General features: G+C 41.7%; 1 protein-coding gene across 7 annotated transcripts in view; it reads left to right on the plus strand.

The window, feature by feature from the left end:
* NCOA1 (nuclear receptor coactivator 1) overlaps nt 1–26,045 on the plus strand; it is a 212,313-nt gene that overhangs the window by 181,914 nt on the left and 4,354 nt on the right. For all 7 annotated transcript variants that reach the window (XM_037146740.2, XM_037146739.2, XM_037146742.2 and 4 more), the window contains 5 exons: nt 6,237–6,338; nt 8,247–8,649; nt 14,062–14,233; nt 18,910–19,093; nt 23,455–23,544. In XM_037146740.2, the coding sequence (XP_037002635.2) occupies nt 6,237–6,338; nt 8,247–8,649; nt 14,062–14,233; nt 18,910–19,093; nt 23,455–23,544 (951 nt within the window). The remainder of the gene's footprint in view (nt 1–6,236; nt 6,339–8,246; nt 8,650–14,061; nt 14,234–18,909; nt 19,094–23,454; nt 23,545–26,045) is intronic.

A 26,045-nucleotide genomic window follows, 5' to 3' on the forward strand; every position in this document is an offset into this window, starting at 1 on the left:
CTCAGACCTGTTCCTTGGGTTCAGGACCACAAGTCCTTCTGTTCAGCAGTGGGGTATTCCGTCCACGGTGGCTCTGGCACTGCAGAGTTGACCATGTCGGGAGGAAGTCTGGCCAAGGCTTATCTTACTGTCTCAGTTAACATGCTTTCAGCAGTAGGGAAAAAGGAAGGTCAACTCAAAGTAGTAACCCCCCAAAAATACTCTGACTCAAAAATTGAGGCGATGCAAAAAGAGACAGGTACAGGTGTGGTTACTGCACAGACACAAGGATGTTATCAAGGACCTAGGTTCTTTCTGTCTTTTTATCCTTTCATCCTAGGCAACTGGGAAAATGGCTGCCAGGACTACAAATGTCACGTGCAAACAAAACCATCCAGCAGGGAAAAACAAGACTCTTTCCTGTGCATCTCATTTTACAAATTCTTTTCTTTTTAAAGCTTGCTTTTGTTTGTTTGTTTGTTTGTTTGTTTGTTTGTTTGTTTGTTTGTTTTAGAAAGGAAAGGAGAAAGGGGGAGAGAAACATCAATGTGTGGTTGCCTCTAGTACACCCTGCACTGGGGACCTGGCCCACAACCCAGACATGTGCACTGATTGGGAATCTAACCCATGACCCTTTGGTTCTCACGCTGGCACTCAGTCCACTGAACGACATCAGCCAGGGCTGCATCTCCTTTTAGAATGAAACTTCGTGGCTCTTGTCCCTCCTTTGCCCTCCTCCCACCACACCATTCCCCACAAAAAAAGGAAAAACGAAATAACCACTTCACATGTCTGACTAGCCAGAGCTGAGTCACATGGACACCCTTAGCCGGTTGCTGGCAAGGATTGACGGAGAGCAGTCACGGAGAACCCCTTGAGACGTGTGATTTGGGATAATTCGCCGAATAAAATCCTATTCTGATATCAAGGAAGAAGAGAGTAAATGGTTGTGTGTTGGCAATAATAATACCTGATTAAATCAAGAAATTAAAGTTTAAAGAAATTATTTAAAGATATACAGGTAAATTCACAGTCAAGATCAAATTGGTAAAGTGGAACATCTATCCTTTCTTCTGCCTTAAATTTCATGAAATGACAGGTTGTATATAATAACTAAGTTCATGTCAGTGCATAAAAGAAAGAATACCATCAACCTACTAAGATTTCTAAAATATAGAAAGCAAACATAAGAAACAAATGATCAGAAACAAATAATATAACTGCTTGTATCCAAGAAAATCCAAGAGAATCTGGAGGGAACTTAGAACTAATGGTTTCTAGGTAAAAGAACAACAAACAAAAATTAATGATAATCCTTTTTAATGGCAACAACCAATTAGAAAAATAATATAATTTCAAAATATATCACAAAATACAAATATAAATCAAAATCAGAAGTCAAAAAGAAGATCCAAGTAGAAGATATCTGTTAACTAAAAGGCTATTGTAAAAACAGCAGTCATTCTAAAGTTCATTTATAAATTCAGTGGAATTCCAATCAAAATCTCAACATGGAACTCGATACATAGATGCTAAACTTCTTTTAGAAGCATGCATACAACCTTAAAGAAGAATGAGGATGAACTTTCCCTATCAGATACCAAGATTTAAAACCACGTTTTAAAAAATAAAACAATGTGGGACTGGTATAGGGATGGACCGTTCTACCAACTGGAATACAGTGGAGCGCCCAGAGCCACACCCCACACAAACTGCGGGTGTGACAGGTGGCGATCAGTGGGGAAACGGTGGCCTGCGAAATAAGTGCTGGCACATTTGGCTGTCCCTGAGGGGAAATTAAATTAGATCTTTATCTCATACCATATGCAAAAATAAAGCATGGATGTGGGAATATGAGACAATCTCTGTGGCCCCTTATAAAAAGGATGTAAAGGAAAAGGTTGATGTTTGCATTAAAATTTAAAGCTTGTGAGTAAACAGACACCATAAACAAGATTAAAAGACAGGTTACATATTCAGGGAAGTTATTTCAGGGAAGATATTTGCAACCCCATATAAGAGACAAAGGATCAGTATCTAGAGTATATCAGATTTATAATGTGGTATTTTTAATACACTTACCTCACTTGATTGAGATCATGTTTACTTGTTGGTCATATCCTTTTCTTCCTTCTTCCCTCTTGCCAAACACCAGAGATGTAAGCTTCCCATAGTCCGGAAGTTAGCACAGTACCCGATGATTTGAGAAGGGAAAGAAAGGGACATCCTCAGATTTGCATCATAACTTGTTTCTTTTTAATGGATCTCAAGATCAGTTTAAAAACATATGATTTCTTGACCTTAAGTATATCTTATATACTGGAATATAATATACAAGGAGTAAAAAGATGCTAATATTTTACATTTTATTATCCAGTCACGAATAATTTCCAGCTGGTAAACAGGAGGGGGAAGAGCACCCTAGAAAAATAGTATAGATGCATTGGTTGAGACCTGCCAGCAAAAATGAAAGGAGCCAGTGGTTAAGAACAAAAACAAAGTTAAGGCCTGCAGGGGTACTGTGTGCTTATATCCCAAATAAGCAAAGAGTCAAGAAGTATATCCGTAACACCTATAAGAACTCATAAACTTTTATTTTGGGGAAAGAACAACAGCAAAAATGGGCATGTCCGCTGCTCCTAGAAAATACAGTAACACTGGCTGACAGAAGACGCCACTGAACAGTTATCCTATTCCAGTTTTATTTTCTTCTTCTCCAGCAAGGGACGTGATCGGCATACTATCAAGAAAAGAATAATATGAAGAGGGAGTAACAGCCAAGACAAATAAAAAAATATGGTACACTTAGAGAAGTCCAGATATGTTATTTGTTAGGGTACCGAAGAAGGGTGTGGATCCAGTGTAAGAACCACTATCGATAGTCTTTTCTATATTATAGAGAATAGGAGTGAGCAGAAAATAGAACTGAGGTAAAAGAGCAGAAACTACAGAGAAGCAGGTTTTACCTCTAGATTTCTGGCAACAAAAACTGCCTGATAAGAGAGTCAGAAAGAAATAGTTCTTTGGGGATCATTTGAGATACTGCTCCTGAGCATACCTCATCAGTCTGGCTCAAATTAAACTGATTTAAAAAAAGCTCTTTGACTTGCAAGAATTTATGCAGTGGCTGGATCAGGGTTCTCACCCTTGGTAGTATTAACATTTTGGGGCTGGGCGATTCTTGTCAGTGCGGGGCAGGGGTCTTCGCATGCAGCAAAGGGTGTTCAGTAGCATCCCCGGCCTCTGCCCACCGGATGCTAGTGGAACCCCCCCCCAAGTCGTGGCAGACTCCCCCTGGTTGAGAACCAGGCCAAGTAGTCATTATTTAGGTTTGTTATAGAAGGACGTCCTGCTATGGCATTGAAAAAAAGTCCATCCAGACAGACAAAATGACAGCTCGCCTGAGCTGGGTGTGTGTGCACACAGGTGAAGGTTTGTGTGTGTTTATGTGCATAGGCCGGGTTTGTGTGTTTTCACTGGACAGAGCCCCACGTTTCCTTTTTTTTTTTAATCTTCACCCGAGAAGGTGGAGGGGAAGGGAGAGTGGGAAAGAAACAGTAATCAGTTGCCTCTTGCATGACCCCCAGCCAGGGACCGAACCCACCACCTGGGCATGTACCCTCACTAGGAACTGAACCTGCCACCTTTCAGTGTATGGACAGCACACCAACCAGCTGAGCCACACTGGCCCGGGCCCCCACATTCCCTTTTGCAATACAGCAAGCCTTCCACCTGCTCTTTACAGGCTCGTGAATGTGTGTCCCCAGGTCTAAGGACCACCAGCTTCCTCCCACACCCCAAGCCCCAAAAGTTAAAATTTCCATGGAGATAAAGGATATGATGATCCTTTTGGGAAAACTTCCTTGGAGGAAGTAGAACTTGAGTAGCAGTTCATGGGTAGCAGTTTAGTAATCAGGTTGAAGAAGCAAGTCCGAGCAAGACAATTGTACACACAGATAGTGAAGGGGAGGGGAAGTGAACAAAAGTTACTTTGTGGACAGAAATAAATCAATTTTTCTCTAACAGAAAGTGCTTGTAAATTGCTATTTATAATAATTCCTTCTACTTCTAAAAATAGCCTATTTTCTAATTTTTTAAAAAAATTTTTACTACTTCTCAAGAATCTTTTCTCCATCCCCACCCATTTCATGAGAATGAAATGTCTCATGAAATGTCTCACCATTGAAAAGGATGTATAAAGCAGTAAGTTCGTAATCCCAGATCCCACTGCCCCAAACAGCTTTACTTCTCTGAATCACTGAGTGTTACAGTATTTTCACCTATCTGCATTGCCTTATCTTCTTTCTGACATATACTTGCTGTTGTTTCTGCCCGAAGTTAACCTTCCAAGGTCCCGTTGCGCTCACTCACGCTCTTGGTCCCGCCTCTGTGTCCTAGGCTAGTTACCGGTCCATGTGCACAGCGATGTCTGAACATGCGTCCCCGCTCGTGCACTGCACTTCCTGGCGTAGCCCCACCACTCAGCAGAGAGTTCCCAGAAGACAGAAACTGCTCACCCTCGTCACCTTCAAACTGTACATACTATCTTACACACACTGTGTTCTTTGGTAAACCTCTGTAAAAATAATGGTTTATTTAAATTTATACTCATAATCTGTTGAGTTTAAAAAATATATAGATTTTGGTATTTAAGAGACCCTCTGACTTTTAAAACCATAATGTTGTTATTTTTATTTTTGAAGTGATTCCAAATGTTTTATCCTATTCCACAATGCCTGCAAGTTGTAAATTTAACATTTAAATTATGTTGAGCTTTCTGTACCCCCCTGTCAGTTTGTGTTCAGGGGGTCAGAAGATGGACGAAACCAGAATTAAGAGCTGAGCCATGTGCCCTGACCAGTGTGGCTCAGCCGGCCGGGCGTCACTCCTCCAGCTCAGTTCCTGGTCAGGGCACACGCCGGGTTGCGGGTTCGGTCCCAGTTTGGTGGAGATGATGCATATGACACGCAGCTGATCAGTGTTCCTCCCTCACATCGAGGTTGCTCAGCCTGTCTTCCTCCCTCCCTTCCCAGCTCTCTAATGTTAAATCAATAAAATTTTAAAAAGGAATTGAGCTACATAGAAATGAGAGATTTAATCACTGTTCATAGCTCTTTGACTACCTTGTAAAACTTTCATGAGCTTTCTACTTTGCGTATAGTATATTAAAATGTATAAAAGTTATTTAAATGTAAGATATGTTAAAACACTGATATTAATATTTTGTGTCAATATTTTTATAAGTTACGAAGTACCATATAAACACAACATCTCTCTAGAGAGTTTATTCATATCAAATTATTGAGCAAGAAATTCTTTAAGCTGTACTTTGTGGTAAAGTGTAACTCCAAGGATGCTTGTTTTGTTACCTGGTGAGTTATGTCTGTGACCTGGAACCCTGCACCTGATATAGACAGCATCTTTCAAAGTAGGAGACACTGTCAGTGGCCACATGTCAGGAAGAGAAAGGTTCGTGATAGATAGGTGGCATAGTAGGTCCCCTCCTTGGAGATCCACAATGTGCTTTGGCCAATTAAAGACTCATAGAATTACTGCAGTAAAGAAATCTGTTCACCTTGTGTAACCCATCATTTCCAGTACTCAACACAGCACAGCATGCTGTTTTCCCGGCACATCTATTAATATCCTGCAGAACAATGTTCTTTTAGAATACCAATTGGGGAACTGCTAGTCTAAAGTAATTACTTCTTCCAGTTAAATAAATAGTCCATTTTCTCAGACCATTTGTTTCTTACATAATTTTCTCCAGCTAATGAAATCATGTTGGATTTTTCCCAAATCTATACCCATCAGACAGGCACCGTCCAAGGGAGAAGTAATTCAACTTTTCCATTTATCTTCCAGACCTTTGTAGAATGTACCCAATTGTATACTTACTAACAATAGTTTTATGACCTAGAGCTGTTTCTTTTCTCTCCATTATTGCCTCTATCTAAAATAACATGTTTTTTCAAAGTATGATAAATACATTTATGTGTGTGTGTGTGTGTTAGTGGCATTTAAAAGTACACTATGCACACACGTAGCACTTTTAAATTCTCTGCCATATTGGGTGTAGGTGGGAAATATTTGATAAATGTGAGGATCTACCAACCTTGTGGCAAATAGTCATGGGGAATAATCTTACTAAATGCACAATACTAAAACTGGTTAGTCAATAAAATATTTGTCTTAACTTTAAGGGTTGTGCTGTTTTTATGTAGAAATACGATCTCATTTTTTCCACTGTTCTCTAGTTGATACACCAGAATCGACAAGCTATCTTGAACCAGTTTGCAGCAAATGCTCCTGTGGGCATCAATATGAGGTCAGGCATGCAGCAGCAAATGACACCTCAGGTAATGCGAGAAAACCAGACATTGTGAATACTTTGCCCACCCACGCCATGTTTCCTAAAGCGTTGACTTGACCCTCTTTCAAATGGTTGGTGAGCTGCTATTATAATGATGTTTATAAGTGTAGCTCTTTTCCAGAATGAATTTATAATGAACTTGTGCTATCCCTTACTGATACTTGCTCAAAAGCCGAGGGCTCTCTGTTTTGTTTTATTGTCATTGTTGTCACTGCTATTAGATACCTGCTGACTAAGTAGGAAGCTCTTACTACCGTGCTAAATAGTGCTGGTAATGAGAATCCTGAGAGATGAGACTGTGTGAAAGGTACCTGAAACCTGACCGAAACCTGATCTAAACCCCCCCCCCATCACATTGCTGAGTTATCTTAACTATCCTGTGTTCTCAGACCAGTCTGAGCATTAGCATTTTCTATTTTTTATTTATTTGAATGATCCTGTACATGGACCTAGAACCACTGGAACTTTAAAGATAAACAGAATTGGTAGCTTGCTAAGTGTTAGTTATCACTCCCCACCTAACTTCCAACTTCCACATAGTTTAATGTTTTTGCTTCAGCCACTTATGTTGGTAGGTGAAGGGTTTTAAACAGTATTCAAACAAAACTCTTCTTTTCTCCATAAAATGGGCCTAAATGGATTTGGGGCAGATACAGAAAGCCAACACTAAACCAGAAGGATAAATATTGACAGAAATGGCTGGTGAACAGATACTGGCATCTTCATGGCTCCAGATTTGGGGTTCCGTGTCCCACAGATCTCAGCGGTTAGCTCGCACAAGGGTAATTAGATTACAGGAAGCAAAGACCCTCCTTTGGAATTCAGATAAAGATGATTTCTATCAGAAAAGCATATGTCACGTTTTTTCTGGATTGGACAACATCTAGTTGGCAAGTTTAATTTTAATGGAGCCACATGCTTTAATTGGGTCCTCAGTCTGAACCGATGTTTTTTGAGGACGTCTTCGTCAACGTGCCAGACTAGACTGCTTTTCAAAGTAGACGGGAAAGCGATTTCAGCCTAACTTGGCCATTTCCTTCTTTACTTATAGTACTTAGCTATTAAAACTCTTTGTTTATTTATAGTAGTATAGCTATTAAAACTCTTAATGCCCAGAGTAGTCTCGCACTGCAACAATGATATAAAATAGCTGGTTCCATTTACTTTTGTTTGTTATTTTATTTATAAATAATTATTTTCTTTTTAACTGATAATTTATTTGTCATTGGATCTTGGATTTCTGATTTTCTCTTTTTTAATGGTATTTGTAGGTTTTTTTTAATTATAAAGATAATACATGTTCATTATAGATAATTTGGAAAATACTGAACAGTATATAGGAAGAACATTAAAATCACCTGTAATCAGATTTTGTTCATTTAAGTAAAGTGAAATAAATGATTTCAGTGGGAAAAGGGGGAAACTGTAAGTTTTTTGAAAATGAAAAAGAAAAAAGCTTCCTAACAACCTAACATCAGATGAGAGAGAAATCATCAAGCACATTTTCTTCTTCTTTATGGTTTTCATGTTTCTTTTCATAGTTTTTTTTATGACCTGTGTTATAATACCTACTAATCATGTATACTCTCTTTGACGTTTCTCAAGTTCTGTGTGACTTTTTGAGAATTTGCATTTAACCCACTTCAGTGGCCATAAATATTGCTTTACCATTTCTCTACTACCTTTTATCTGTAAAATGTACTTAATTCCTTTTCTCTCCTGCAATTATTACTTAAGAGGTTTTTGTGCCTTTTCGGTTTTATTTTCCTTTGTACACTGATAATTGCTATGGATTTTGTTGCCCCAAGCTAGTAGACCTTATTCTATAAGCTTTCCAAGATAGGTAGAGAGCATAATAATATCCATAACTGAGGGATTTTTTCCTCCTTCGCAGCCGCCCCTGAATGCCCAAATGCTGGCCCAGCGCCAGCGGGAGTTGTACAGCCAGCAGCACCGACAGAGGCAGCTCATCCAGCAGCAGAGAGCGATGCTCATGAGGCAGCAAAGCTTTGGGAACAACCTCCCTCCCTCGTCTGGACTGCCAGTTCAAATGGGGAACCCCCGTCTTCCTCAGGGTGCTCCGCAGCAGTTCCCCTACCCTCCCAACTATGGTACAAATCCAGGAACCCCACCCGCTTCTACCAGCCCGTTTTCACAACTGGCGGCAAATCCCGAGGCAGCCTTGGCCAACCGCGGCAACATGGTGAACAGAGGCCTGGCCGGGAACATGGGAGGACAGTTTGGCACTGGAATCAGTCCTCAGATGCAGCAGAATGTCTTCCAGTATCCAGGATCAGGTACGAGGGCTACAGCATTGTTGCTGTTGTAAGTACTGTGTGCAGCTCGCTCGCTCTCTGAAATACTGACACATGTGTTTCGGTTCCGTAACAGTGAAGCTGGTGCCAGGGAAGGAGGACCAGCCTCCAGACTCACCTTTCACCACTAAATGCTGGAATGGGCTGAGGCTTATATCTCTCTTCGATAGCTAAGATTATTGTTGTTTGAGTTCTCACCCAAGGCTATGTTTAATGAGTTTTATGAAGAGAGGCAGGTGGAGAGAGAGAGAAACATTGACTGGTTGCCCCCCCATACACACCCCAACCAGAGATCACACCTGCAACATAGGTATGTGCCCTGACTGGGAATCGAACCTGCAGCCTGTCGGTATTCAGGACAGTGCTCCAACCAGCAGAGCCACCCGGCCAGGGCACTAGATTAGAGGATCTGTATGGACACATCTGCAAAGCATATTCTCTTATTTTCTTTCTCTTGTGGATCCCTATAAGAATCTAATGAAAGATTACTCCAGACAGTGGGTTTAAATACATTAACTCAAAATTTGAATACAGTTTCCTACTATTTGGGAAATTCTGATAGTTCACATAAGGATAATCAACCATCACAGAGTACCCCAAACTTGTCATTAGCGTCAGCCCTCCCAGCTGCTTAGGCGGTGAGATACTGCTGCAACTTAGGCAGCTTGCTGGCTTCCAGATGTCGTTCTCTTTGTCATCTCTCTTTCGCACTGTCTCTCTTCCATTCTCTTTGTCCTCGGTGATGTTTTTTTTATTTCTTTCACTTTTGAGATTATGGTAGATAGTGGCAATAAAGCACATTTAATTAATCCACCATGTTTAATCAAACTTTGATGCAAAATGAATTTTTTTCCTGAAAAAATTGAAATGAATTCCTTGATTTTGTAAGTGAAATAAAAAGTAACTTTTAAGGCTGCTTTAAATATGAATATCAACGAGAAGGCTGCTGTTTGACTTGGATAAAATGGTGAAGTTATATAGAGATTTTTGACATGGCAATATGCTTGTCAACTTTGACAGCCCAATTAATGTAGACTTTTCATTCTTACAGCAACAAGTACTAAAATCCTTTGACTGTTAAATTAAGTGTCTAGTATCAAAGAGCACCAGAGTTCTCTAAGCATGTTAATCAGAACTATGGCACTTCAGTTCCTTTGTCCTCAAGACAATGAAGTCATCTTTGGCTGGTTTTTATCTCTGACACTATCTGTTGGCAACAAAAGGATTATAAATCCATATTTTCATTAGAAGATTGAACAGGAGTGGCCTTCAAAAGAATTATATTTCTTATGATTTCTATATGCAAAGAATTCGACACAGCTTTTTCACTTTGTTGTAGCCTGTAGAAGTACTTCCTCCAACATTAGACTATTCTATAATTATTCATTTACCCAGTCCTGTTCTAAAGTGGCAACCGAGCCAAAACAGCAAATGGGGCCTTGGCTTTCATTATATTGATTGCAGAGATTTAAATCAAAAGATTGATCTCATTCACGAGTGGGCAGGAGAACTAACTACAAGTAAGCCAAACATTAATGACTTCCCCAAGGATTTTTTTTCTCTTATAAAAATAGTACTTCTGTCAGTTTTCAGTCATGCTCTTTAACACCTCTTCTCTGGAAACTTAAGAAAGAAAAACTTTCTATCCAGCTTTGGTTCTTTGACGAAGCCACCTGGGAAGGCAGTGCTTCAAAGTCCCAGTTCTGATGAAGTTGACAAGATGTCTGTCAGGGTTGTGGGTCTAGCCTTTGGTCTCTTGCAGGTCAATATATAGAGAACACAGTAATTGAAGTAATGAGTAGGTGGGCCTTCCGCCCTCACCAGGCAATGGAACTGGATGTGTTGCCACCCACCACAGATGCTTGATCTGGTGCCTGGGCTTTTCTTCCAGCCCAGTCTTTGATTGACAAAAAATACTTTTCACAAAATAAGAATTTTTCTTTAATAAAGCCAGCAGTCAGCCCTGGCTGGTGTGGCTCAGTGGATTGAGTGCCAGCCTGTGAACCAAAGGGTCACGCTTGTTTGATTCCCAGTCAGGGCACATGCCTGGGTTGAGGGCCAGGTCCCCAGTCGGGGCCATGTTAGAGGCAACCACACATTGATGTTTCTCTCCCTTTCTCCCTCCCTTCCCCTCTTTCTAAGACTAAATAAAATCTTTTTTAAAAATCCAGCAGTCATATTCCAAACAAAACCCAGAAGCTGAGTACAGTGGAGAGAGTAGTATTCCCATCCAGTCACAGACTGAAATGAAAGGGCAAAACTTTAAGTTCTTCCATAAACTGCTTTAAAAAAATAAGGGACCCTGGCTGGTGTGGCTTGGTGGATTGTCAGGCTGTGAACCAAAGGGTCATCGGTTCCATTCCCAGTCGGGGCACACGCCTGAGCTGTGGGCCAGGTCCCCAGCAGGGGCGTGTGAGAGGCAATCGTTCGATGTTGCCATTATGAAGAAGACACAAGTGGTTTTTAAGGATCACAGCCAAAATAGTTGAAATTCAAAATTAGAATTAATGTAAAAACAATCAGCATATATCAAGATGGTTAATGTGATGGGGAAAACCCCACCCTTTAGAGTCATAAATAGAAAACTTTTTTTCTCTATTCTAAGTTAAGATTATTTGCCAGACATTAAACTACATATGGAGGAGGCAGCAGGAAAAAATATGTAGCTTTGTTTGTATAATCTTTATGCAAAAAGGTAGTTAAACACCAAGTAAAAGATAAAAAGCTTTATAAAGTCTGTGGTTGTCTCAACTTTCACAGAAAACTTAAAACTATAGCCTATAAAAAAACAAGTGAATAAATTAGCCATATCTCTAACCAGATTAACCAAACAAAAAAGAGAAATGTCATTTTATTAACAGTGACAGAATATGGAATATTATACAGGTATATGTCATTATGTTTATAAACAGACATTAAGAACATAAAAATGTGCGAGACATAACAATAAGGGAAAGAAGCACCACAATTATATAGGAAGGTTTGTAGGAATTACACTAAATTATAGGTAATCAAATTATGACACTCTTTTTTTCTGCCCCTGTGCAACTTTCTCTACCTCAAAGTGTTTAACTCCAAAGTGTATTTGCCAGGAGAAAAAGAATACAAAGTGCTAATATAACAGAAAACATAAAAAGAAATCCATTTAACATTTTTAAATTGTTATAGACTTGGACTTTCGGCAAAGATGGAGTGACAGGGACCACATTTATTCTATCCAAAGCAAGCAAATTATCAAAAGTACTACATGAAATAAAGGTACAGTTCTCAAAATTGTCCAGACCGTGCGCAGGAAGGGGAAGAAGTGGTTTCCCTGAGTTGAGCAGTGGATCTGGGCACAGTACCAGAGAATAGAGAACCCCGCAGAGAGAGAACTGTGGGATCTGCAGAGGATCCCGCTTAGGGCTTCAGCTGAGTGCTGGGGTGTGTGCGTGTGCGTGTGCGTGTGCGTGTGTGTGTGTGTGTGTGTGTGTGCGCACGTGCAAACTAAGGCCGAGGAAAACCGCCTGAGAAGATTAGAGGCAACGGTCTTTAAAGTTCACACAGAGCCGACCCTCTTCCCACCAACCAGGACAGAAAACTCATAGTTCACGGGGTGTCAGGCAGAAGGGTTTTGCCTCATTAATAAACAGGACTGAACTACGTCTGCTCTTGTCTCTTTAGGAGAAACAGCCAAAAGAATTAAACCCTTTTCATGTAACCTAACTGCGACCCCGACAAATGTCAAAAATATGTTAAAGGGTTTTTTAAATTGAGCACCTAACAAGGTAAAATTCACAATCTTTGGAGTCATTTTTTAAAATTACCAGGCTAGCAAAGAAGCAGGAAGATACAACCAATCACATGAAGAAAAATGAATCCATCAAAACCAACCCAGAAATTACACAGGTGGCTACAGAATTAGTAACAGGGATGTTAAGACAGTTATAAATTTTACATTTATTCTTTATGTGCAGGAAGTTACGGGAAAGCTTGAATGTGTTAAGTAAAGGTATAAAAGGTATTTAAAAAATCCAGAAATCGCCCTCTCACATGAATACTACAGTGAAACATATCTTGGAGGGGATAAGAAGCAGATTAGATGTTAGAAAAGAAAAATTGATGAACTTGAAGATACAGCACTGAAAATTAGAAAAACAAGATTGAAAAGATGGTAATTCACTTCAAATTGATCTTATAATTCAATGCAGCCTCTATGAAAAAACCAAATGCTTTTTGGAGAAATTGACAATCTTCTTTTAAAATGTATACAGAAATCCAAGACAGTTTTGAGAAGGAAGAGCAAAGTTCGATGACACCAGTTTCAGAAGTCTCCATAAAGCCATAACAATCAAAACAGTGTGGTGTTGGGACAGGTGTAGACATACAGATCCTTGCAACAGAGTGATTGACTTTTACGGTCAACTGAGTTTTTAAAATTTATTTATTGATTTGAAAGAGAAGGGAAGGAACAGAGACAGACAGAAATATTGATTTGTTGTTCTGCTTACTCATGCATTCATTGGTTGCCTCTTGTGTGTGCCCTGGCCAGAGATCAAGCCCACAACCTTGGCATATCAGGATGACACTAACCAACTGAGCTACCTGGCTAGGGCTGATCAATTGATTTTTAATAGTTTAATCAGTAACTGTCTTGAGTAAAAAGGAATAAACTAACAACAGCTACAGAATGGTGGAACCTAAAAAAAAATAGTATGCCAAGTTAAGGAAGCCAGACACAAAACACTTCATACAATTACATATATTACGTTTCCAAAAAAGGGCAGAATTGTCGCGATGGAAAGCAGAGCAGTGGCGGCCGTAGGCCAGAGGTGGGAGTGGGGGCTAACTACCAATAGGCACAGCAAATCGGGGGCTGATGAAAATGTGGAAACTGGATGATGGTGATGGGTGCTCCACTCAATCAGTTTATCTAAAAACATGGAGTTGTGCAGTTCAGTGGGTGGATTTGATGCTGTGTAGATTATATGCCAATGAAGAAAAAAGGGAGGAAGGAAGAAGAGCCCACAAAGATGAGTGAGGAGGAGTGGCGAGCAAAACTCATTTATCATTTCACATGTGGTTGTTCTTGTCTCTCCTTTTTCAACTTACCTTTATTATACAAGTTGTCTGTCATGTATGTTCATAAGTTTTTCATACTTAAAAATTCATGCAAGCAAAAATAGAGCAGAGAAAGTCCACATGTAATCCTGGTATGCAAATCAATATCTTTAGAATAAAAAGCATTTTCCAAACTTAACTTTATATGTTTATCTGTCTGTTTACACTGAAATTTCCCACCTATTTTTAAGGCACAGAAATGTTATGTCTACCCCATTGATTAGGAACATTTCTAAAGATCCCTGTGGCTTAATAAATCTATAGTATATTCACAGAAATTGTGTTAATTTGCAGGAATGGTTCCCCAAGGTGAGGCCAACTTCGCTCCATCTCTGAGCCCTGGGAGCTCCATGGTGCCGATGCCGATCCCTCCTCCTCAGAGCTCTCTGCTCCAGCAAACTCCGCCTGCGTCTGGGTACCAGTCACCGGACGTGAAGGCCTGGCAGCAGGGAGCAATGGGAAACAGGTAAGGGGCGGTTTGCATGTCCGAGCATCCCCGACACACTGCAGTGCATAAGGACCACCAGTTCTTCACCATCTAAATAAAAGTTATTAGCAGCTGCAGTTTACAAATTCAAAGAACTGAATTTTATATTATCCGCAAAGAAAAATAACGATTTTAAAATCCTTTAAATGGTTTTTAAGGCAAATTGGCGTGTTTACAGTAGAGAAAAGTGGTCTAGTGGCCCCTGACCTTTGTACCATCCCTGACACACCCGATCAATCCCCATGAGGAACAGAACACCCCGGGACAGATGTAAAAATGGGAACTTAAAAAAAGGCTCTTTATAAACACACTTAAATATCTCAAAAATTTAAAGCAAGAATGGCAAAATGTTAGAATTTAATAGAGCTGAATTCAGGCAGGTTTTACTCTTCTCAGTATTGTTTAAAGACTTCACGGTCACAACAAAGGTTTCAAGGCTTCTTGGGTCATTCTGCCTTACCCAGCGTTTTGAATCTAGATTTTCAGTGGCCTCCTCTTGCCCACCTCTCTCAGAATTATCTCACTAAAGTCATTTCCCTCCCAAATCCTGGCTCCTGAACTTTTCACACATCATTTGGGGTTTTTAAGGGTTTTAATTTGGTTGCGTCTTGGTTCTAATGACAGGGAAGCCATTTGATCTGACAACATAATAAGTAAGGCAGTTAAAGTTGAAAACTCAAGACCATATTCTCTTCAAGTTCACTGAAAGGTGAGGGAGGAAATCTTGCTAGAGAAGTCTGTAGCTCTTAGTGAGGACTAAAAAACTGTGTAAAAAACTGTGTTACTCTCCATGGGGACTGTGTAAATTAGGTAGAAGTGGAGCTGTGTGTAGAACCTGCAAGAAGAATTTCAGTCTCCTAACGTGTTCTAACTCTGACTTCCTAAAACCACTGCGGTTGGTTATGCGGTCCGTCATCGTGATTACTCCCCTCCAGGCACTCTCAGCTCCCTGCTCAGCTCTCCCTTTGCCACTGGTGCCTAGTGGAGTGCTCCCGGTGAGATCCACCTTAAACTCCTGCCCCATATCCACACTTAGGCTTTTAAGTGTGGCTTGAAAAAAAAACATAGTCATGCCCTGTCTGGGCGGCTCAGTTGGTTGGAGCATTCCCGTACACCAAAATGTCCTGGGTTCAATTCCCGATCAAGGCATATACCCAGGTGGCAAGTTCAATCCTCAGTTGGGGCGCTCACGTGTGCTTGCGCATGCGCTCTCTCTCTCTCCCCCCTCTCCCCCTCCCACCTCCATCCCTCCCTCTCTCTCAAATCAATAAACATCCTCGAGTGAGGATTAAAAAAATAATAATCATCATGCTGACAAGTCTATTCCCCTTGACGGCTGAATTTGTTAAAAGACCATATACTCTGTTACTTCCTTTCCTCCCATTCCTTGTTGAACCCATCAGACTTTTCATTCCTACCACTCCACCAGAAGTATTCTTGTCAAGGCCATTAATCTTCTACAATGCCAAGTGCAGTGGTCATCGGTAGCACTTGACATATTTGAACATTTATGCTTTCTTGACACTCTTCGTTTGGTTTCTGCAACTTTCCCTCTTGAGAAAGGTGACTCCCCTGTTCTTCCCATTTCCTCCCCTCCCTGACCTCCATTTAAGGGCCCCAGAGCTCCTACTAGGCCCTCTTCCCCCGGGCACCCCCGTCGTTACTGTCTTACTGCTGTACATGCCATCTCCGTGCTGGGACTCCCAAGTACAGATCTCCTGCCCGGACCCCTCCCCCAACGCCACGCTACACGTACAGCTGCCTCCTCCACGTCTCCCCGTAGAAATCTCATAGGCATTGCAGACAGTGTGATGAAAACTGAGGTGGCGTTCTCCCTCGAACCAGCCCCTCTTCTACTTTTCTCCATTTTAGTAAGTGACTATTTTTCCAGGTATTCAGAAGAGCACCTTTTCTCTTTCTCTTACATTCCTGCGTCAGGCATTTTCCATCAGCAAATTCGGTCAGCTTCTTAGTGGGACCCATCACCTGTCCCACGTGCACACTTCGGTGCACGTCACCATCGGCTGTTTCCTGGACCACGGCAGTAGCCTCTTGTCTCCCTGCGGCCACCCTTGCTCCAGCCACGGCGATGCTTTCAAAACATAAGACAGCACGCCAGCCTTTCTCCCGCACTGTCCAGCTTACTCAGCCTACACTGCAGGGCCTATAAAGCCCCACTTAATCCTGCTCCTGGACACTTCTCTGACCTCATCTGCTATTCTCATCACTCAGCCTGCCACACTGGTTTCTGTTTATTCTTCTGTTCCTCAGATGTGCCAAGTACATTGCAAACTCAGGACCTTTGCATTTTTAAATCCCTCTGCTGGAATGTTCTTCTGTCAGTAGCCACATGGTTTGCTCTCTCACACTTCAAGTCTCTACTGAAATGTCACCTTGTTAAACATGGATATTGAATGTCACCATAGTAAACTTCCCTGACCATCGTTGCTAAAACACCACCATTCCCACCCCCAGCTCCTTCCTTCTCTTCTCTAGAGCTCAACACACGACAGATTGTGTGTTAGTCTGTTTATTTATGGCCTGTCTCTCCGAATAACATACAAGCTTCGTAAGAGCAAGGACTTTGTTTTGTTTACTTCTGTGTGTCCATCCTTTAGAAAAGGTAAGCACTTAATATGTGTCTCTTGAACAAACGAGAGAGTAGAGATTTCCTTTTCCTGCCTAAGTCACTTCATGGATTCAGATTCAAATGTGGACTTCACTCCTTGTACTTTAGCAGTTGCTGTGGACTTTGACTTTCTCAAGTCATTTGAGATAGAAAATAATTATCACCAACTTTCCAAACTTTCACACTTGCTTATTTGGTTCATGTGTAGAAGCTTATTGCTCCACGCAGGCGGCACATATTTTGTGACCACACACTGTCCTGTGGCACAAGGCCAGGTATCAGCAGGAACGGGGAAGGGGAGGGAACAGCCCCCACTGTCAGGTTACCCGGAGCCTCGTTGGTGACAAGAGTAGAGGGAAGAGACGTAAAAGATAAAGAACCTTTAAGTAGGACGACGTGTTCAGAGATAGTATAATATGATTCTTTTTCGTTATCTCTCTGGTGACCAGAGAAATAAAGGGTTAAACCAAATCTGTTTCTACTGGAACTGCTCAGTGTTTCTGTGTAACTAGTAGGAAGGGAGAGTCTGAGTGCCTATTAGCATTTTAAAGGCTAAGAAGGCCTGTCGTTTAACCCTTTGTTTCTCAGACTTATTTGACCAGGAACTCTCCTCCCTGCTTGTCAGTACCTGTATATTTGTGGAACCCACTTTGGGCCAAAGTCTTAATTTTTCCCTCTTCCCCCCAAGATTTAGGGGCTGCCAAGTACTGTGATAACTGCCAGCAGGTCGACCAGAAAAGCAGAGGGAAGGGTCTTTCCCGCATTGGGCCCGAGGTGCCAGCGAGCCCCACAGTCCACCCAGGACCTGGAACTGAGGCCACAGAAGGGGTTGGTCTTCTTCCCATGGTGGAAGAAGCTAAAATGGAGCTATTGGCAAGAGCAATTTGAAAGAGCTTAATATATAGTCCCAAATATAAATTTGACGAGAAATTAAATCCGGAGCTCTTCCCCTCAGTGTGACGTCATTGCAGTCCTTGAAGCTTCTGCGTGCATTAACTTACATAAGCCCTGAGGCTCGTGGTGATTTGTGTATCGTTGACAAATGAGCATTGTCTGCGGCAGAAATGTCCTCATTAGACAGTGGGCAGTGAGACTAATAGGTTTTTCTCTCTCCTTTAGTTGTGGGCACACCACCTCACAAACGTACACACTGTGCAGATATTAATGGTTCGCTGATGCATTATTGACCATTTCCTGGGCATATAATTTTCTTGGGGCATTTGTGTTTTATAATTACTTGGGGGAAATTTGCTACTTTTCTTCAGACATGATGAATGGGCTGTGTCTCAGCCTGTTGGTGTCAGTATGATTAACCTGAATCTGCCGGAAGCTGTAAATGCCAGCACATCCTGCTTACTTCCCAAGGGCCAACAAGGAATAGATAAGTCATTGATGGGGTAAATAATTTTTTAAATTCTCCATTAGTTAACATTAAAACAGGTAGCATTTTCCCAGCAGCTTATTGTTTAACAACTGGTAGATAATCACAAAACATTAGGTGTTTTTCTAGAACTTACAGAAGACACAGCCCACACACTGTCCTTCGGACACAGGTGTTTGTGTCGCGTGGACTTCTGCCACCACACACGGAGTTTCAGGTTGTGTTCACTGGAGTCTGTCCCACACTCTTCTGCCCACCAATAGAAACCGGTCTGACGTTTGAAATCTTAGAACCATTTTCATAGTTCAATGGGTACATTTCAGTTATCTGGAAGATTTACTTAGATGGAAAACTTCCTTTCTTAATTATTTAGATAATTGGAGCTTATCAACTCTGATACCAGGCCAGATAATTGTAACTTAAAAAGAGCTATATTTTGTTATTAAATCCCTGGGGCAGAGTTCAAAATGTATCTGAATTACACTTAATCCTTATATATTGTAATACGATAAAGCCTAAGTGTAACTTAATAATGTGAAAGACTTTCTTTGGAATTCAGTCTAGTAATTAAGAAACAGAGTCCAGTCACATTATCCCCACGTTCACGATCGGTGGATGTAATCGGGATTGTTTTTGAGTTAACAGTGTGTTCAGCCAAGCTGTCCAGAGCCAGCCCACGCCTGCGCAGCCGGGAGTGTACAACAACATGAGCATCACCGTGTCCATGGCAGGTGGAAACACCAGTGTTCAGAACATGAACCCAATGATGGGCCAGATGCAGATGAGCTCTTTGCAGATGCCAGGAATGAACACTGTGTGCCCTGAGCAGGTAAGTGGCACAACTGACACACACACACGCCACACCATGCCACACCATGAGTTATCATTCTAAGGAAAGTCAGGCGTGTTCACAGTTACTCATCAAAAATAACCACACTTCTAGCCCTGGCTGGTGTGGCCCAGTGGACTCAGCACTAACCTGCGAACCAAACAGTAGCTGGTTTCATTCCCAGTCAGGCACATGCCTTGGTTGCAGGCCAGGTCCCCTGTAGGAGACGCATGAGAGGCAACCACACATTGATGTTTCTCTTCTTCTCTCCTTCCCTTCCCCTCTCTCTAAAAATAAATAAATAAAATATTAAAAAAAAAAAACCCACACTTCTTTATTCTTTCCCACTATCTTTTGATAACTACTATCCTGTATGATATAAGATGGAAATTTTGACAGGCCATGTAAGATTTTAGTTTCATGAGAGTTTAGTGTTTTAGATTTATTATAAAATGATACATATAACACACTGGCTTGGAACTTACTCCTTTATATTCTGAACACATTTTCTTCATTTCTCCCTTTCAGTTTAACATTTATTTAGTACTTGCTGTGTATGAAGACAGCTCCAGAGGAGACAATATTAACAAGCTAGGGTGACACAGCAGAAACAGAGAATCAGTTGGCTAACAGGACAGAACAGCTGGGTATGAGATGGACCCCATCGGCCACACAGATTATGCCAGGTCAGGGGTACATTCAATTAACTACTGAGGGTGTGGAGGAAACATCCCAATTAGGAAAGGCTTTGGGGAAAATTTGAGTAAAGAAATAGAAAGGAAAGAATATTTAAGACTGGTTATCACAGCGTGAACCAGGCAGGGATAGAGGTTGAAAAGCCTAGTGAATAGTAAAGGGATATTTATTTTATATTTAGAGCAGAATTGATGTGGTAAGCTTTTTAGGGGTGTTAAAGCCCATCTAAATGTTTAGAGTTTATCCTGGAGCCTCCTGAAAATTTTTAAAGAGAGAATGACTAAATTCAAAGTGGTATTTAAGAAGATCATTGGGGTAATTCCTTGAAGCTCATTATCATTACCAGTAACCACAAAGTAGACTGTGGTGACTAGGCTCTGGCCACGAAACTATAATTTACAAGTCTAATAACATGTGAATGTTGGTTACCTTTTCTATAGAAGTTCTTTCTGATACTACTTTTTTTTAAAATCCCTACTCCCCAGGTATTATATAGTAAGCCTAAGGAGGTTAGCAGGGAAAAAATCAACAGCTTAGTGATCCACATCTTAACAGCAAAATAGAAGTAGATAGGATTGTTTCTTGTCCTTATTGCCTTGATATTATTCAATTATTATTTTAAAAGATTTTATTTATTTATTTTTAGAGAGAGGGAAGGGAGGGAGAAAGAGGGTGGGAAAGAAACATCAATGTGTGGTTGCCTCTCCCACACCCCTACCAGGGACCTGGCCCGCAACCCAGGCATAGCCCTGACTGGGAATCAAACCAATGACTCTTTAGTTCCCAGGCCAGCACTCAATCCACTGAGCCTCACCAGCCAGGGCGATCTTATTCAATTATTAGAATTATATACTCTCTACAGTAGATTAAAACAAAGTAATAAAAAATATAATGAGGTTAAAGAATATTAGATTTAAAGGGTATTTCTTATATAAGTGGGTCTTGCTTTTTTATTCAATTTGACATTCTCTGCCTTTTCAGTCAAGTGGTTAGCCCATTTACATTTAATGTGATTATTGATGTGGTTGGATGTAAATGTCTTTTTTTCTTTTGGTCCCATTTCTTGCCTTTTTTTTTTTGTTTAACTGAATATTTAAATTCATTTTATCTCCTTTGTTGGCTCTATATATATGTGTGTGTGTATATATATATTTTTAAATATATATATGTTTATAGTTACAAACATATATAAATGTTTTTAAATTTTACTGTTGCTTTAGCGTTTATAGTGTATGTACATCTTTACCGGATCATCGTCTGCTTTCATGTGACACTGTGTCACCTCACATACAACACAAAACCTGCACAGCAGTTCATCTCCCTCCTGTGCCGTTGTCACTGTACACACCGTATTTTGCCGTGTGTAACGCGCACTTTTTTGCCCAGATTTTTGAGGGAAAAATAAAGATGTGCATTATACGTGGGTATAAGGATTACATGCCATGGGTGTAACTCCATGTGTAATGAGCACCAAACCATGGGTGCACATTGTACCTGGGGTGCACTACACATGGCAAAATCCGGTATTGTCTCCCTATCTGACAAGATAATTGTCACTGCTTTTTCCTTTAAACCGTCAATTATATTTTCTAGAGAAGTAAATAAGAAGTGTTTTGTATTTGCCCATGTAGTTAGCTCCAGTGTTCTTCACTCCTTCGTGTAGATCCGCACTGCCATCTGGTATCATCTTCCTTGTGCCTGAAAGTCTTTCTCTGGCAGTGGTTACGCTTTAGGTCTGCAGGCAATGGATTCTCTCAGCTTCTGTATGTATGAAAAAGCTTTTTGTTTCACCTTCATCTTTGAAAATTCTCTCTACGTTCCACATGGGCAGTTTTAGCTCTTAGTACTTGAACGTACTTTAAATACTGCAGCGTTTATGATGTGACATCTGCGTCATTTAGTCTTTGTCCCTCTGCACAGGATTGATTTTTCCCCTCCCGGGCTGCTTTTAAGGTTATTGACTTTACCACTGGTTTTAAGCAATTTGATTATAATATGCTTTAATGTGATTTTATTCATGATTTTTGTGCATGGTTGGACTTCAGTGAAGTCCAACTTCTTGATTTATGGATGTATAATTTTCATCAAAGACATCAGTCTTTGATGGAAAGACATCAGTCACCATTCTTCAAATATTTGTCCTGTCACCAGCCCCTCCCCTCCTTCGGAGAATCTAGCTGCACGTGTCGTGGGCCCCCTGAGGTTGTCCCACGGCTCACCGATGGCCTGGGCCGGGGTGTGGGGCACGGTGTGAGGTCCGCCTTCTTCCCCACTGTGTCTCATTTCGGATGGTCAGGCACATTGATCTTTTCTTTTGCAATGTCTGACCTTTTCATTTTACCCGATGTACTTTTCATCTCAGACATTGCTATTTTTGCCTCTAGAAGTTCAGTCCGGACCTGTTTTATGTCTCCCACATCTCTAACACGTTCAGTCTTTCCTCTCTCTTCTCGAACATGTCGAATGTGGTGATTATAACAACTGTCTTGATATTCTTACCTATCAGTTCCCTCATCTGCATCTTTTTGGTGTTGGCTTCAATTGATTGACTTTTCATTATGCATCATATATTTCTGCTACTTGGCATGCCTGATATGTTTTATTGGATGCTAGACATAGGGGTTTTACCTTGTTGATATTCCTATAATTATTCTTGAGCTTTGTTCTGGGAAGTGGTTAAGTGATTTGAAAACAATTCAGTCCTTTCAGGTCTTACTTTTTTCTTTCGTGGGAACAGAGCAGCGTGTATTACAGGGCCAGCTGTACCCCACTGCACAGGCAGAACCTTTCTAGCATGCTCCTTCATACTACGTGAATTACGGTGCTTTTTTCCACTCTGGCTGGTGAGATCAAGACCTACTCCCATCTTTGTGTGAACTTTGGGAATTATTCCATGTAACTCTTTTCAGGCGACTCTCTCTCTGCTTTGGGCAGCTCCCCGACTCCATCAGCTGATCGGCACTGAGCTGTAGCCTCGAGGGACCTGCAGATCTTCTGCCCCTCCCTCCGCGTCGGTCTCTTCCAGCCGATCCTCTGCCCTGTGAGTTCCAGCCCTGAGAGTTCCAGCCACTGCGGCCGTCTGGGACTGCCAGCGGCATCTCCTCAGCTCAGCACGCCTGCCAGGCTCTGCCCGGGCTCCCTGTCCCCACGCTACAACCTGGAACTTCCCTCTGGCCAGTAGGCTGGGGCAATCGGAGCACTCACCTCAGTTCTTTCCCAACACTTAGGGATAACTTTCCATTATTGCCTCTGTCCAGCGTCTTGAGTACCTTCATTTCATGTTTTGTCCAATTTTTAGTTGATTCAAGCAGAGGATAAATCTGATCCCTGTTGCTGAATCTCGACTGGAAGTAGAAGTCTTTTGCTAATTAACTTGTGTGTGTGTGAATTAACTTGTTGAAGTCTCATATATAAGAATATACAGAAGTGTGCCGCTAGATACATTGTTACAAACCGAACAGACCTATATAATTACCAGCACCCAGACGTTCTCCTCAGCCCCTACAAAGGGAACCGCCCTCCTGACTTCTAACAGCATAGTCAGTTGTTAACCTTTTATTTCTGTTGTCCTTCTGTGACTTTTCTGTCAGTGAGGTTGTTTTTCATTGAAGAATTAGCTCTTAAACAACTAGCTTATAATTTGGTCTTGTACTTATCTTTAATAGATAAACGATTCAGCACTGAGACACACAGGCCTCTACTGCAACCAGCTTTCATCTACTGACCTTCTCAAAACAGAAGCAGATGGAACCCAGGTCAGTAAGAAGGTTCTAGGCCCAGAGCTGTCGAGTGCACTCTGGAGACACGGGACGCTTTGTGCAGCCTCGTGGTTAAGAGCCTGACCTTGGGAGCCAGACCCGGGAGTGAGTCCTGGCTCTGCCCGTCCTGGCTGTGTCCTCTCGGGCGGGTCAGGGAGCTTTGCCGCGCAGCCATGTGGCCACCAGAACTAACGGAGTGCCTGCTTGTGGGGCTGTTGAGAGGGTTAAATGAGATAAGCTTTCAGAAGATCTAATTTAACATGGCCACTAATTATTTTGCAAGTAAACATAGTGCTCAAATTCATGTGTAACCACAACACCTCGAAAGATCTCAGTAAATTCAAATAAAACAAAATGTCTGCTATGAGCTCTTCCTCCTTTTAGAAGTTTGTTTTAAAGTGATATCAAAAGCTTGGGTGGCCACTTCCTCATATTAACCTAAATTTAGAAATGTCGGAGGTTTTAATTCACTTCAGTAACTTTGGTGTAGGCTTTAGTCTCTTAAGAAATAGTTTTAATTTTTTTTTAAATACCAGCATTATGCTAAGGTGGTGATACAAAAGAACAGGAGACATGTTTGCCCTTCAGGTGAACTGTGTGAAGAAGCGAGGAAGAGGAGTTAGGGTTTGAAATGCTTGTAAGATTTGCCAGGGACTGTGCTTTATATCATGTAAGCCCGGGGACGACTCGGTGAAGGAGGCAGTATTCCTTTCCTTCACAGACAAGCAACAGAACCTGAGGGGATTTAACCGTATGCACGATTCACAGAGCTAGGGAGTGGCGGGGCTGCGGTCCAAACCCAGGTCTTTCTAGAGCCAGAGTCCCTGCTCTTTCTGCTGTTCCGCTAAGGGCCTGTGAGGGTTGAAACACACAGACGTATGCATGTAAATTGTCACTTAATCAAACAGGCAAACTCAGGTTTTTGTTACAAGTGAAAGGAGCCATATGTGTTAGGCAGAAGAAATTGCTGAGATGGTTAGAGGAACACTTACACAGGAGACAGAACTGAACTGGGCCTTGAGGGGTAGTCAGCAAGGCCAAGTGCGGGAGAAAGGTATTCTGGTTGGTTGTTGGAGGCTGGGGTGGGGGTAAACTTGAAAGTCTAGGGATTGGAAGTAGGGGGCACAGAGAAGGGGAAACAGTGATATCTTAGCATAGTCCTGGGAGACCAAATTCACTGAAGAAAGGTAAAGAAAGGGCTTGTGAGAAGAATTCATAGGAATTAAAATTGGTAAAGTAGATTGGGATAAACTTCCAGGGGGCTTGAATGCTAAACATAGGGATTCAGATTCAGTCCTTCCAATGAAGCTTCATTCCTGAAAGCGAACAGTGCTCAGAGCGCCAGATTAGTCTTCGTCTGGAGGCGGGAGGAGGGGAAGGAGAAGCGCTGGGCAGCCAGCTCTGGAGGAGGAAGATGCGTTGGGAGGTCGTGTCCCTAGTGTGTGCCTTAGGGAATGGGATCTGGGCCTGCAGGGCTGCAGAGGGGCTGCAGAGAGGGGATTTTGTGGTGGGGAAGATGAAGTCTTCATTCACTAGGAGGTTTTTTGTTTTTAAGATTTTTATTTAGCCCTGGCTGGTGTAGCTCAGTGGATTGAGTGCGGGCCTGTGAACCAAAGGTCACTGGTTTGATACCCAGTCTAGGGTACATGCCTGGATTGCAGGCCAGGTCCCCAGTGGGGGGCATGTGAGAGGCAACCACACATTGATGGTTCTCTCCCTTTCTTTCTCCTTCCCTTCCCCTCTCTCAAATAAATAAATAAATAAATAAAAATCTTTTTAAAAAGATTTTTATTTATTTTTAGAGAGCAGGAGAGGGAGAAAGACATTGCTGTGGGAGAGATACATCGATCCATGGATCAGTTGCCTCTTGCACCCCCCTCAACCAGAGGCCTGGCCTGCAACCCCGGCATGTGCTCTGACCGGGAGTCGAACCAGCAACATTCTGGTTCGCAGGCCAACACTCAGTCCACTGAGCCACACCAGCCAGGGTACTAGAAGTTTTTTTTAAAGTCTCACACTTACAGATAGATATACTGGGCAGCTCAACAAGTTAGTTAAAACAAAATAACCAATAAATTTCCTGAGCCTTGAGACAGTATTTAACTTGAAGTAAAAACTAAGCTGGAAAATCTTTTTTTTTTTTTTTTCAGATTTTTTTTTAATTTATTTTTTAAAATTGATTATGCTGTTACAGTTGTTCTATTCCCCCCTTCATTCCCCTCCACCCTGCCCCCCCATCCCCACCATTACCCCCCTTTAGTTTATGTTGATGTGTCCCAAGTCCTTTAGGTTCTATATTTCCCATGCTATTCTTGCCCCCCCCATCTATTTTCTATCTACTGTCTATGCTACTTATTTTCTGTACCTTCTCCCCCCATCTCCTCCTCCCACTCCCCTGTTGCTAACCCTCCTTGAGATCTTCATTTCTATGCTGGAAAATCTTAAGAGGTTGGGATTCAGCTCTCACACCACCCTCCTCACTGGCAAATCGGAAGCTG

The sequence above is a fragment of the Artibeus jamaicensis genome, unplaced genomic scaffold, assembly GCF_021234435.1.
Source record: "Artibeus jamaicensis isolate MK-2021 breed Jamaican fruit bat unplaced genomic scaffold, CSHL_Jam_final contig_465, whole genome shotgun sequence".
In the NCBI taxonomy this organism is placed as follows: domain Eukaryota; kingdom Metazoa; phylum Chordata; class Mammalia; order Chiroptera; family Phyllostomidae; genus Artibeus; species Artibeus jamaicensis.